At 44.6% G+C, this 14,699-nt stretch overlaps 1 protein-coding gene across 1 annotated transcript in view; it reads left to right on the forward strand.

Moving 5' to 3' along the window:
* LOC126152362 (uncharacterized transporter slc-17.2-like) overlaps nt 1-3,837 on the forward strand; it is a 426,481-nt gene extending 422,644 nt beyond the window's left edge. The window contains exon 8 of the mRNA XM_049916002.1: nt 2,705-3,837. Coding sequence (XP_049771959.1) covers nt 2,705-3,049 — 345 coding nt within the window. The 3' untranslated portion in view covers nt 3,050-3,837. The remainder of the gene's footprint in view (nt 1-2,704) is intronic.
* The last annotated feature ends 10,862 nt before the right edge of the window (nt 3,838-14,699 follow it).

The following is a 14,699-nucleotide window of genomic DNA, read 5'->3' on the forward strand; positions in this document are numbered from 1 at the left end:
TAAATAAATTGCCAGGTCTGGATGGAATCCCAATTCGGTTTTACAAAGAGTACTCTATTTCATCTATTTCATTCGACCCTTTTTTTGCATTTATCGCGAATCTCTCGAACAGCGCAAAGTGCCAAGCGGCCTGAAAAAAGCGCAGGTGACTCCTGTATATAAGAAGGGTAAAAGAAGGGACCCGCAGAATTACAGACCAATAGCCTTAGCATCGGTTTGCTGCAGAGTTATAAAGTATATTTTGAGGTCGAATATAATAAATTACCTAGAGACCGAAAAGCTCATGTCATATTTTAGAAAGAATCATTCGTAAGAAACCCAGCTTTCTCTTTTCTCACATGATATACTGCGAATTATGGATGAAAGGCAACGGGCAGAGTCCATATTTCTAAATTTCCAAAAAGCATTCTACACGTTACCCCACTGCAGACAGTTAACGAAGTACGAGCATATGGAGTAGTCTCCGAGATATGTGACTGGCTCGAAGACTGTTTAAGTAATAGAACCCAGTATGTTGTCCTCGACGGCGAGTGTTCATCGGAGACAGTGGTAACATTAAAAGTGCCCCAGGGAAGTGTGATACGACCGTTGCTATTTTCTGTATCCATAATTCATCTGGCGGACACGGTGGGCAGCAATCTATGGTTGTTCGCTGACGATGCTGTGGTGTACAGGAATGTATCGAAGATCGGTGACTGTAGGATGATACAAGATGACCTGGACAAAATTTCTAGTTGATGTGATGAATGGCAGCTGTCTCTAAATGTAGGAAAATGTAACTTAATGCAGATCAGTAGGAAAAAATTTCGTAGTGTTTGGATGCAGCATTAGCAGTGTCCTGCTTGGCACAGTCATGTCATTTAAATATCTGGGCGTAATGTTGCAAAGCGATATGAAATGTAACTTGGCTGTGAGGGTTAGTTGGTTGGTTGATTTGGGGAAGGGGACTAAACAGCGAGATCATCGGTCCCATCGGATTAGGGAAGGATGGGGAAGGAAATTGTCCATAGTCTTTCAAAGGAACCATCCCAGCATTTGCCTGAAGCGATTTAGGGGAATCACGGAAAACCTAAATCAGCATGCCTGAAAGCAGATTTAAACCGTTATCCTCCCGCATGCGAGTCCAATGTGCTAACCACAGCGCCACCTCACTCGGTGAGCGTGTGAGGATTATGTTAGGGAAAGCGAATGGTCGACTTCGATTTATTAGGAGAATTTTTGGAAAGTGTGGTTCATCTGTAAAGGAGACTGCATGTAGGACGCTAATGCGACAGGAGTGTTGGGATCCGCGCCAGGTCAGATTGAAAGAAGATATCAAAGCATTTCAAAGGCGAGCTGCTAGGTTTCTTACTGGTAGGTTCGATGAGCATTCATGTTTTACGGATATGCTTTGAGAACTCAAGTGGGAATCCTTGGAGGGAAGAAGACATTCATTTCGAAGAACACTACTGAGGAAGTTTAGAGAACCGATACGTGAAGCTGATTGCAGAACTATTCAACTGCTGCCAACATACATTCCGCGCAGGTACTACGAAGGTAAGTCAGGAGAAATTAGGGCTCATACGGAACTATATAGATAGTCTTTTTTCCCTCCTCTGTTTACGAGTAGAATGGGAAAGAAAACGACAAGTAGTGGTACAGCGTACCCTCCGCCACGCAACGTGCAGTGACTTGTGGAGCATGTATGTAGATGTAGATGCATGTGTACGCATAACTAGAATCAGTCTGAAAAGATGATGTTGAGCCGTTGCACCACCATCAGCGCAACCCTCTCTGCTGCTGCGTCAAGGGCAACCTCATCAATGAACACAGCAGTAACAGTCTGAGGTACTCTAGACATCATCAAACTTTCTGCGTAGATATCTATCTTGCTGCAAACAAGCCCATATTTTGATTTAAGATGCCTAAGGTGGCTGTATGAGCCTTCACTGCTGGACATATAATTTTGTCTGTCCTCTCGGGCGCTAGTCACGGGTAGGGCCATTGCTATCATGTACAGACCTGAGTACGGCCTCCATGAATTCATCAGTGCAGCCACATCAAGTGCAGCTACAACAGTGGTCGCCATTATAATAGTCCATGGTGCTCCAGTTGCTATCGTTCTCGTCGTGTGGATGCTGTTCTTCCCATTTCTTGGCTCAAGACATTTGATATTGCTGTACAATTCTGCTTGGCCGAGCGAACGATTTGTCTGTTCCCTACAGCACTAGCCAAGTGGGTCCACTGAGATCCTACATGACATCGTGTATGACCCTCTTGAACCCATCGATTCCATTTTTGCAAGACAGTTGTGTGGTTGCAAACAGTGCACAGCGGTATCATGGAAGGGAAAGCTGCAGTCTGAACAGGTCACAGACATTCTCCTGTCGAATGCTGATGAGTACTGCTGTGCGAGATTCTCACAAACAGACAACATTAAAAAGTGATTTCTGCGACCTCTGCGTAATGTTTCCTTACATGCAGAATGGAAATAGTGTTACTCCTAATTAGTTTGCACAGGTACACTGAAATGCTGTCCATTTGCATATAGTAACATGTGATATAATCTTCCCGAGAAATTTACGTTTGTTGCATGCTGTGTTCATGGTGTTAGCTTCTAGTGGCAATCAGTGTACCTTTACGAAATGATGTGGCTCAGAGACCTAACGTTTTGCTCAAAACTTGTTTACGCTGTTGCTGTAGAGGTGGATGGTGGTGTTGGCAGCTGCCTGGCTCTTGGCGGATGGTGTTCGGCGTGTCAGCGCTGGTGCTCACGTTCACGGGCATCATCTTCATGGCGCTGGGCAGCGGCAGCGTGCAGTCATGGAACTTCGTAGCGAGCGACATGCAGCATCAGCAGCAGGTGCAGGCGTCGCCCTCTGTACCGGCCACGCCGTCCCCACGCCAGCAACAGCCGCGGGAGCAGCAGCAGCAACAGCAACAGCCGCGGGAGCAACAGCAGCAGCAGCAGCAGCAGCAACAGCAGCAGCAGCACACAGACTCCGCACCGCAGCCGCTAGAGGTCTCCACCATGATGATCGCGCCAGCCACCGGTGGCTGCATCGTCTGATTGTGACGTCAGCCACGAACCCGCCGTCCATCGCTCCCATGCCCTGTGACGCAACATTTTCACTTCAGTGGATAGCTGTTAATGACAAATTTCTCTGGCGTTTTGAATCGGTCTTCACGCTGCCAATGCATGCAGGTCACGATACCGGTAGGGAATGCCCGCTGCAGTGGACTGAGTGAATTTGCAGCCTCAGGACAGATTGAAAACGCATAAGTAGAGACCATTAACAGCTGTCCACTGCAGTTGGCGCTATGCGCCACGGGGTTAATGTACTGAATGTTCTGATGAAAAATAAAGCACTGCTATGTGATTTTTGAGAGGTTTCTGGAGTTATAGATACAAAGCACATTGTCGAGTGAGTGGACGTGTTTGACAATGACTTTATTGACTTTGGCACATGGGGCATGCAACGCTTTTACAAGTGGCCTTACACGTTGGCCCTATGTCAGTACCCGGATATAAATTTAATAAAGCAGTATGACGAAATTAAGGGGAAAAAAACGAAACCATCGCCTTTAAAAATTAGAAGATTTCCAAGTGCTATTAAGTGACCTCATTAACGTAGTCGCAGATGTCCGAGTGTATAGCGCGGAAGTGTCTCTGGTTCAAATCTCACAAGTAGTCCTTTACAATTTTATTAAAATTTTGTGTTTATTAACAAATGGAAACGTTAAATAACAATATTGAACACAAAATTTTAATAAAAATTTCATCATTGTGTTTTTGATTGCTGGTCATATGAAAATAAATTAAAATTTGATGCAGATAGGTGAAATGCGTTACTGTTAATTGAAAAGACGGATCAGTCTCTAGAAGTGAAAAATTATTTCATGTTTCTGATATTTTGCATTTTGGGAGCGGTTTTTAATATATCGTGATTAGTAATTGAAAACAGAAAGATTGTATTTTTATTAAAAATAATCATTCGATATCTTAATTAACATTTTCATTTGTTAATAAACATAAGAATTCGCGAGTTTGCCATTACTAGATTTGGTAATCTGGAAGATCGCTTGTAGGCGATATGTATCGAAGGGGCGACTGTCACGGAGACAGGTATCGATTGTGAGAGTCACCATGTCATGAGCGGCAAAGATTCTTATATTATGAGATTGGTATAGTTTTGCGACTGTTCCCGATAGAAATTCCTTGCCAGTCCCATGTTTACTGGTGCTAGTGTAATAGATATGAGTGAAGGAAGTAGTGCTTCGAATATTGATCGTCTCACATGGCGTAACGAACTGTACGTCTGTCAATATGCCTACGTCCACAGTCTAAGATTACTTGGTATAAAACTACCTTGTGACACTGTACCAGTTTCTTTTACGAGTCATAGCTAGAGTGTATCCTGGTTATGGAAAGAAATGACTCCTATCAGCTGCATAAAAATCAGGCCGAATTGTCTAAGATGAAAATATCAATGACGAACAAGGTAAGTGAAATTACTTTACATCTAATTATAGGCTGACATTCATCTATGGTCGTTGTTGGAGGTAACACTATAAACAAAGTCCATGCAGCTCATCTTTTATTATCGCTGTGAACATAATCGATATCTGGCTCCATGACAGTCGCACCTTCGATATATATCGCTTGCAAGCGTTCTTCCACACAACACTAGATTTCTACGCCATACACTCAGCTGCAGGTTACTATGTGAGATAAAGCAAAATGTTTTTCACTTATCAGCGCTTGGAAATATTCTAATTCTCAAAGGCAATTTTTTCTAGATATTTTGAGAAAAAAATCGAAAGAGGTTTGCAACCCGAGGTCTTAGTTCATGTTTTCTTGAAGTTTTACTCTGGTGTGCTGCCGCTAATAGGGGCCTGAAATAAAAATCTCCTGGGAATACTGATTACCCAGCATAAAAATCATGGCTAGGGCTCTACGATTCGCATCTGATTTTGATAATAGTGTTTTGCTGACCCGGCAAGGGTAAGCTCCAAAGAATACTAAATTATAAAACCCTGTGATAAAACTAAGAATGACCAACTGTCTTAGTTCCATTCAGCAATTCTTAAAAAATATTGCACACTATGAAATTAGTTAGAAATAAAATAATCTCACTTTCACTTGATTCAGTTTGTAAAGAGGACGACGAATTACTGAGAACAAATAAACTGATACATTCTTTTATAAAAATTAGAGGCACTTCGCCTCGTCGTAATAACTTCCGAACAGTTTTAAATCAAAGTTAACAGTGGTTGCCGTAGACAAAAATTTGAGACTGAAGAATACATAGGTCAAATAATCTCCTTATATTCGTGATAATGGCGAGTTGTGGATGTCGACTCCTGTGTGATTATTCAGCGCCTCCACTGCTTTGATATGAGTCATCCAGATACTGCATTCCCCGGAATTACAAGTTGGATGACGGCTTTGCATTAAATAAATTTTTTTCCAAAAACATCAATAAAACGATTTTTCCTCACTTGTTGCCGTTCTACCATCACTCAGCAACGATATTTTCTTTCATTTGTATCTGATATTTTTCTGTTGCTGATGAGTAAAAAGGCGTATGTAACTAGATTGTTACACACTGAAGAAAGTCGAAGACGACCAGTCGGTTAAGGTCCTCTTCTCAGATTTGTTCGTCCTCTGCATGTCAGTAAAGACGTCCGAAAACAGTGTAAGTTCAGTCAAGTCTCTTCTAAGAACACGCACTACATGTACTGTCTTGGCCGCACTTAACGGGAAAGTGATATTGTCTGGCCGTTCTAGCAGTGCGTAGTGAACATAAACACCAGACGTATACTGTTGTTTCTCCAATTTTTTCTTGGTATTCAGGTCACAAAGCGTTCTTCTTAGTATCGAAAGTGACTTCGCACTTCGTAAAACACACAGTTTCAGCCAAACAATCAATGTAGTTTAGCTCATCGCACTGATTATGTCTTCACAGTATTCCTCCATTTTCCGTTTGGTAGCAGCTGTCTGACTGTCATATAGTGAGATCTAACGATACATTTGTCATCTAGTGGACTTTCGGGTACTCACCACAGAAACCATTTATTCACACACGCTTTCTGTCAGGCTGAAACAGTAGAGAAGGCAGCAAAGTATTTGAAATAAGTGATATATTTCCATACAATGCCTATGTTGATTTGGCGGAGGATTTTGCTCCTTCTTGTGCAACAGCAGGAGTCGAAACTGCCTTTCAAGTCAGCGAGTATAATAACACGTCTCCTGACACAGGAATAGCAAAGGAAATTCAGCCAAGAGCTCTACAGGGGTGCTAGAATCAGTGCCACAAGCGGGCACACACCCAAGCTCATTTCTAACAGCCGGCCGGAGTGGCCAAGCGGTTCTAGGCGCTACAGTCTGGAACCGCGTGACCGCTACGGTCGCAGGTTCGAATCCTGCCTCGGGCATGGATGTGTGTGATGTCCTTCGGTTAGTTGGGTTTAAGTAGTTTTAAGTTCTAGGGGACTGATGCCCTCAGCAGTTAAGTCCCATAGTGCTCAGAGCCATTTGAACCATTTCATTTCTAACATCTGACCCCTTGCCGAAGTTGTAGTCTTTTGAGAAAACGTAGAGAGAGTGCAAAAGATCAGATGGCCTTTCCTCATGAGCGTCATAGAATGATCTCTTACAGAAACAGAAGGATAAGGAAGAAAAGTGTATCCGAATGGTTCAAATGGCTCTAAGCACTATGGGACTTAACATTTGGGGCCATCAGTCCCCTAGACTTAGAAATACTTAAGCCTAACTAACCTAAGGACATCACACACATCCATGCCCGAGGCAGGATTCGAACCTGCGACCGTAGCAGCAGCACAGTTCCGGACTGAAGCGCCTAGAACCTCTCGGCCACAGCAGATGGCAAGGGTATCCGAAGGGAACAGAAAAAAGGAAACAAGATAAATAGGATTTTCTAGAACAGAAGAACATCGTATATGCTTTTGATGATTACTATATACAGCATGTGCAGATTATGAGGCTCTAGGACGTTATCTCTGTTATCACTAAGGAAGAATTTTACCTGTGAATGCTACTCGTAACCGCTTGTGCAGCCAATAGTACACATTTAATGCTTTTGTTCTCTAGCTCTTACTGAATATGTATTAAGAATAAAAATTCTTTTATTTTACAACTCTTAATATGTAGGAGCTTAAACTGCAGCTCTTGTTTAAAAAGGTTAGAATAAAAGATTACGTAGATATCCACATTTTTCCCTACAAGAAACTCCCTTATACCTTTCAGCGGTGCCAATTTATGAAACACTTGCTTTTCTTCCTTTAGACTTTACATAGTTGAGGGCAGTAATCAGAGAGTTTATGTATACTCTTACTTCAACTCCCCTTGTAGCACGGCCCTAGGGCGACCGGAGTGGCCGAGCGGTTCTAGGCGCTACAGTCTGGAACCGCGCTACCGCTACGGTCGCAGGTTCGAATCCTGCATCGGGCATGGATGTGTGTGATGTCCTTAGGTTAGTTAGGTTTAATTAGTTCTAAGTTCTAGGGGACTAATGACCTCAGAAGTTAAGTCCCATAGTGCTCAGAGCACGGCCCTACGTATGTACCACATGCCTTCACAAATTCGAAACATCACTAAAGAGATCGCAACTTTCATTTCCGTTTTCCAGTCACTAAAATCTGCACCACTGGCCACTCAAGCCCTATACACACTTTCATTTACAAACCGTTATTGTAAAATACGTCAGTTGCATGGAAAGTGGTTGAAAGCAAGGAATAAGAAGATGGGACGATTCCTGTTGTACATACATCAGTCTCCTCGGCGACAAAAACTGTCGTATAAACCTAGCCCTAAAAACATTACAGAATGATTACGAATCCCCTCTCCAATGACATAACCTACGAGTGTGTGGCTATTGCTGTACACCAATATGAGTACACAAGATTTAGGAGCAATGCACGTTTTTATGTTACCTGACAACAATAAACCACCCCGTCGTTATTACTATTTTTTGGTTGTTCTGAGTACTACGTCAAGCTTCCCGGTTTATATCCTGCTTTATTTCTTCTCCTGAATGCTGCCACTGAATATCTGCAGTTTGCATAAGAGAAAACAAGCTACATTTATAGTTACTGAAAGGTTTTTTTGAGTACATGTGCGGAAGATTTTCGCAACCTCAGACCTGTGACTGAATGGCGCAACGAAAGTGAAGAACTGAAGCACATACCAAGCTACAGATTTCGGCAAACACGGATGTTTAAGGGGAAAAGCTTCACACTCTTTAAAAACAATAACATTAAAGTCACAGCAGGCTGTTTACTATCACAAAATACTGCATCCTTAAAAATTATATTCACGACTTTTTTTTGAGTCGTCAGTCTTCTCACTGGTTTGATGTGGCCCCCACGAATTCATCTGTTGTGCCAACCTCTTGTTCTCTGAGTAGCACGTGCACGTAGCCTCAACAGTTACTTTGTGGAGACTGGCGGTGAATGTGGTAGAGCTGTTCTTCTATAGGTAGCGATGGCGATCATTTCTCCACCACGGGCGTTGTTGCAATAGGGGGCAGTGGGCAGGAATCAGCTGGCTGTCCCATGTACCCTCATAAAAACGGCAGCTACATACACATGTTTATTGCCGCGCGGGATTAGCCGAGCGGTCTAGGCGCTGCAGTCATGGACTGTGCTGCTGGTCCCGGCAGAGGTTCGAGTCCTCCCTCGGGCATGGGTGTGTGTGTTTGTCCTTAGGATGATTTAGGTTAAGTAGTGTGTACGCTTAGGGACTGATGACCTTAGCAGTTAAGTCCCATAAGATTACACACACACACACACACACACACACATGTTTATTCCGAGCGAAAGATACAACAGCCTAGTGTTGCCGGGTGGCAGTCATCGCCCACAAGACGCACAGTGGTCTCGGTCGGTGAAGTGTGCTTTGATCAGCAAGCAGCCTTCTGTCGTCCCCAGCGTTCTCTGTCGCATCGTGTTGGCCGGAGGTACTCTTTCGGCGTGAAGTTATGCCTTGCTCCGCAAAGTCAGGCACGATAGCTGGACCGATGCACGACTCAGTGCGGTTGGCATCCGAACACGTAGAGTTGAAGCGAGGGCCCCATCGTAGGCGACACACAGAAAGAGGCAGGCACAGAAAGAGGCTGGCAGTGATGAAATGTGCCCACACAGGGCGAATCAACAGGAGCAGAGTATGTCCGCACAAGGCAACTAGGAGGACTTAGGCATGCACTTGGGTACCCAGTAAGTTTAGGACCCATAGCTGGCGAAATTCGGTCGACAGCTGGCCTAACTGTTGGAAGGCATCAATTCGACTCCCAGCAGCATCCAGCCTTAGGTACAGCAGATATACGAGCAGCTTAGTGAAGACAGTGTCCAGCAGTGCCAGCTAGGTGACATTTAGCAACGATGATCGGCGTGGACTTTCTCTCACAGCTGCCTGCAGGCGGTGACAGGTAGTATCTGCCTGAAATGGGTAGTATTCGTACCATCTTGACTCGCCTCTGTTTTGCCAAGGCATCGTTTCCTGGGGACTGATGACATCCGAGGTTAAGTCCTATAGTAGTGCTCAAGCCAATTTCATATATATATATATACACTCCTGGAAATGGAAAAAAGAACACATTGACACCGGTGTGTCAGACCCACCATACTTGCTCCGGACACTGCGAGAGGACTGTACAAGCAATGATCACACGCACGGCATAGCGGACACACCAGGAACCGCGGTGTTGGCCGTCGAATGGCGCTAGCTGCGCAGCATTTGTGCACCGCCGCCGTCAGTGTCAGCCAGTTTGCCGTGGCATACGGAGCTCCATCGCAGTCTTTAACACTGGTAGCATGCCGCGACAGCGTGGACGTGAACCGTATGTGCAGTTGACGGACTTTGAGCGAGGGCGTATAGTGGGCATGCGGGAGGCCGGGTGGACGTACCGCCGAATTGCTCAACACGTGGGGCGTGAGGTCTCCACAGTACATCGATGTTCTCGCCAGTGGTCGGCGGAAGGTGCACGTGCCCGTCGACCTGGGACCGGACCGTAGCGACGCACGGATGCACGCCAAGACCGTAGGATCCTACGCAGTGCCGTAGGGGACCGCATCGCCACTTCCCAGCAAATTAGGGACACTGTTGTTCCTGGGGTATCGGCGAGGACCATTCGCAACCGTCTCCATGAAGCTGGGCTACGGTCCCGCACACCGTTAGGCCGTCTTCCGCTCACGCCCCAACATCGTGCAGCCCGCCTCCAGTGGTGTCGCGACAGGCGTGAATGGAGGGACGAATGGAGACGTGTCGTCTTCAGCGATGAGAGTCGCTTCTGCCTTGGTGCCAATGATGGTCGTATGCCTGTTTGGCGCCGTGCAGGTGAGCGCCACAATCAGGACTGCATACGACCGAGGCACACAGGGCCAACACCCGGCATCATGGTGTGGGGAGCGATCTCCTACACTGGCCGTACACCACTGGTGATCGTCGAGGGGACACTGAATATTGCACGGTACATCCAAACCGTCATCGAACCCATCGTTCTACCATTCGTAGACCGGCAAGGGAACTTGCTGTTCCAACAGGACAATGCACGTCCGCATGTATCCCGTGCCACGCAACGTGCTCTAGAAGGTGTAAGTCAACTACCCTGGCCAGAAAGATCTCCGGATCTGTCCCCCATTGAGCATGTTTGGGACTGGATGAAGCGTCGTCTCACGCGGTCTGCACGTCCAGCACGAACGCTGGTCCAACTGAGGCGCCAGGTGGAAATGGCATGGCAAGCCGTTCCACAGGACTACATCCAGCATCTCTACGATCGTCTCCATGGGAGAATAGCAGCCTGCATTGCTGCGAAAGGTGGATATACACTGTACTAGTGCCGACATCGTGCATGCTCTGCTGCCTGTGTCTATGTGCCTGTGGTTCTGTCAGTGTGATCATGTGATGTATGTGACCTAAGGAATGTGTCAATAAAGTTTCCCCTTCCTGGGACAATGAATTCACGGTGTTCTTATTTCAATTTCGAGGAGTGGCTGGCAGTGGTTAAGTGTGTCCACACAGCATGAAACAGTGACGGTGGAGTATGCCCCCACTGGCAGGTAGTCAGACTTAGGCATCAACCTGTGACCTCCCCAGGTGCAGGACCCACAGGTGATGGAAGGCAGTTGCCAGCTGGCCTTACTCTTGGAAAATATTAGTTTGACTACCAGGTGCATCCATACTTACAGTCAACAGCCAGATTCACAGCTTACTGGAGGCAGCGTCTAGCAGCGGCAGCTAGATGACCCGTTGCAGGACAATGCCCGTCCCTGGATTTCCTCTCATAGTTGCCTGCAGGCAATGACTTATACTGTCCGTCTAAAATAGATAGTATTTATATAAGCTTGATTCGTCATTGTTTTGTCAAGACATCGTTTCCCGCCGCATTAGTCACAAAAGAGCTGTAGCTTGGTCGTGAAGCAGTCAGTCACCTCAGTCACCAACGCCATAGTAGCTTCTGCCTTTCCACTGTGTCAGTGATATTAAGGCTCTGGTTTCGTCTTCGGGGCCTGAATGTGCGGCAACCACCCCAAAGCTCACGGAAGTAATTACATTAGCATAGTTTGCTTGTAGAAGACCACTTTGTCCGACCCCGTCTGAGCTGCTTCCATGGTGCCTGTAGCTTTAACCCACAGGTGATGTCTTTTAATCAGTTTAGCTTTGCAAAGTATAGCAGCTGTGGTGCAAAAATTTGTTGGATATACTCGTATTCGAATCTGTGCCTCCCTTACAGTTTCTGCGCTCTACGTCTCCCTCTAATATGGCGGAAGTTTTCTTCTGACGTCTTAGCTCATGTCGTATCATCAACTTTCTCATTTCTGATCTTGTCAGTCCACTTAATTTTCAGCACTGTCCTATAGCACTATGTCTCAACCACATCGATTTCATTCTCTTACTGTTTTCCCGTGGTCCATGATTCACTTTCATTCAACAATGTGCCCTAAATGTACGTTCTCAGAAATTTCTTCCTGAAATTAAGATTGCTGTAGACTTATTTTGGCAAGGAATGCCCCCATTGCCTGTGATAGTGTACTTTTTTTTGTCCTCTTTGCCTTGTCTGTCATGTGTTCCACAACAACCAATCGTTTCCTATCACCTTCATAGCCTCATGCACTCACATCTTTGGCGTGCTCCCATCTGCTACAGTTACATAACCACATGCTCCCAAACTCTCATATCTTTATTATAATTTATGTACATGAATTGAAAATTTACTTCTACCTAGTAGCCGCACCAATAGGTCCTGCATCACTGAGTGTTCCGTTCATTTGCTATCGTGCTATAAAAGGAAATAGATCGCTATTTCTGATACTCCGTGTTCCGCATCATCCGACATCTCAAGATCGTTTTTCGTTTATAATTCCTCGACTTCCTCCCTTTTCATCTCACATCTCATTATTTCGTTTTCCTTTGCCATCTCTTCACTTCATCTATCGTTAAGTTATCCATTTAACTGTACTTCATCACAATGCTGAGCATGAAACATAAACTTTCTGTGTGTTTTGTGGCTTCACATCCTACTCCTCGTCGGTTTTGCCTCTCATTAATGGTGTACCTCACATATTACTCACTATAGTAAAAGAAAATTTTAGTTTGAGAATAAACTGTTATGCTTACTCTTGACTTAGTCCCATGTTTTCCTATCATCCACTTTCCTAACTTTCATCTACATCGCCTCCACTTCTTTTCCATACTTCTAGTTTCCCAAAAATTCCGTGCTCTTCCACGTCGTTTTTCGTTCACGGGTTTTCATGGTTAGTGATATTTGTCCTCATCCTACTCTAGATGGATTCCATTTCCCCTGTGATGACATGACTGTAACAAACTCTTCTGAACACACAAAAATTCTTCAAAGATTACATTAACACTTTATTCGGCTAACATCCTTCAAATCAGCGTGATTTAATCCCTCGTGTCTTGATTCGATTTCTTCGGGCTGCTCACATGACAGTATCGAAAACTATATGCAGATTTTACATTTATCTCTTCTGAGGGCTCCTAATCGTTATCCTAACCTCTTCCTAAAAAAAAAAAAATCCACTATACTTGGCAATCCCAATGCTCTCTGATGCAGAGGGTCAAATTCATCACTACCTCTCTATACTCATGATTTCAGCATTTACTGGTGTAGACACAATACAGCTCTCATCTCCCTAATCTCCATGTAGACGTTTAGACTCTGCTAACCAGCTCTTCATACGATCTTGCACTCAGTTTGGTCAAGCTCACTAAATCTATGTTCATCTTCATGGGACAGAATTGCTACAAATTCTTCCTCTCAATAATTCCTCATCACTGCACGTACTGATCACTTACCTTTCCTGACTACCAGCCCACATCCTCTCATAGCCTCTTCTCTTGCCCCTTACTGGTTCTACACACTTCATAATACCTCGTTTCTGGTTAGCCCTCATTTGCCATACTCAATATAACTTTTACCTCGACCATCATCATCGGAGCTTCATAATGTCACGGTTGTTCCAATCACCTTTTCACAAATTCTCGCCCAGGGGGACTACTGAATCCAAACATTGCAAATCAGGTTAAACAACCACAATAGCTACTCCAGAATTTCAGAATTTTCATTGCCTCGATCTTCAATTACTTACTAATCCTGATTAATCATCTATTAATCCTATAAATCATAATCACTATCTTATGCAATTATCTTCTCCCTAAAAACTAAACTGTCCGCCGCTCGTGGTCTCGCGGTAGCGTTCTCGCTTCCTGAGCACGGGGTCCCGGGTTCGATTCCCGGCGGGGTCAGGGATTTTCACCTGCCTCGAGATGACTGGGTGTTTGTGTTGTCCCCATCATTTCATCATCATCCAGGAAAGTGGCGAAATTGGACTGAGCAAAGATTGGGTAATTGTACGGGCGCTGATAACCACGCTGTTGAGCGCCCCACAAACCAAACATCATCACCCCTAAAAACTAAACACAAATTGCAACTAATTTTATTCCCCTAAATTTCCAAAATATTCCATAAATGAAAGAATTATTGCCAATTCGTTCTCTTGATTCTTATAACTACAGCTGCTCAGTGTATGGCCTTATGTTCACAACATAATCTGTTCCCTATAACTTCCCTGTCTTGATGGATTCCAGTTCCACACCATTCCTGTGTATAGTCCTTCTTACACTATGCTGCGTTCCGGTGTATAAATACAAATATTTCTGACACTGTTTCTTTTGCTTATTTGACAATCTATGTGCTTGCACCAACACATTTTGACCAGTTTGATATTCCTGTGTGGTAGTTTTCTGATCCGCCCATTCCTTCCCTTTCCTTGCTACTCATTTAATCTGAGTAATATTATCACACTTCTTTCAAGAAACCTCTCTCATTTGCCTCTGTTAACGTCTGAGCAGTCACTCTACTCAATGGTGTAAGAACCGTGTATTTTGAGGTAAGTTCTACCATCAAAAATATAGCAGTACCTTCTATTTGTTCTTGGAAGAGCACCTAGAAGGGCTATTGCTGCTATGTATCGTAATGGCACAAGAGGGAAAAGTTGTGGCTCATTTGAGATAGTGGTGGGATTTGTCTTCTGACAATCCTTGCACACAGATAATACCAAACGTTTCCTTTGTTCCAAGCTTGTCAGTCAGTTATTCAGGGATGCAGAGCAGCCTCTGAGAGTCATCTGAATGCCTTCTCCTTAATAACACACCTTTCCTCAGAAAGTAATATTGTCTA

Source organism: Schistocerca cancellata, chromosome 2 (assembly GCF_023864275.1).
Source record: "Schistocerca cancellata isolate TAMUIC-IGC-003103 chromosome 2, iqSchCanc2.1, whole genome shotgun sequence".
NCBI lineage: Eukaryota > Metazoa > Arthropoda > Insecta > Orthoptera > Acrididae > Schistocerca > Schistocerca cancellata.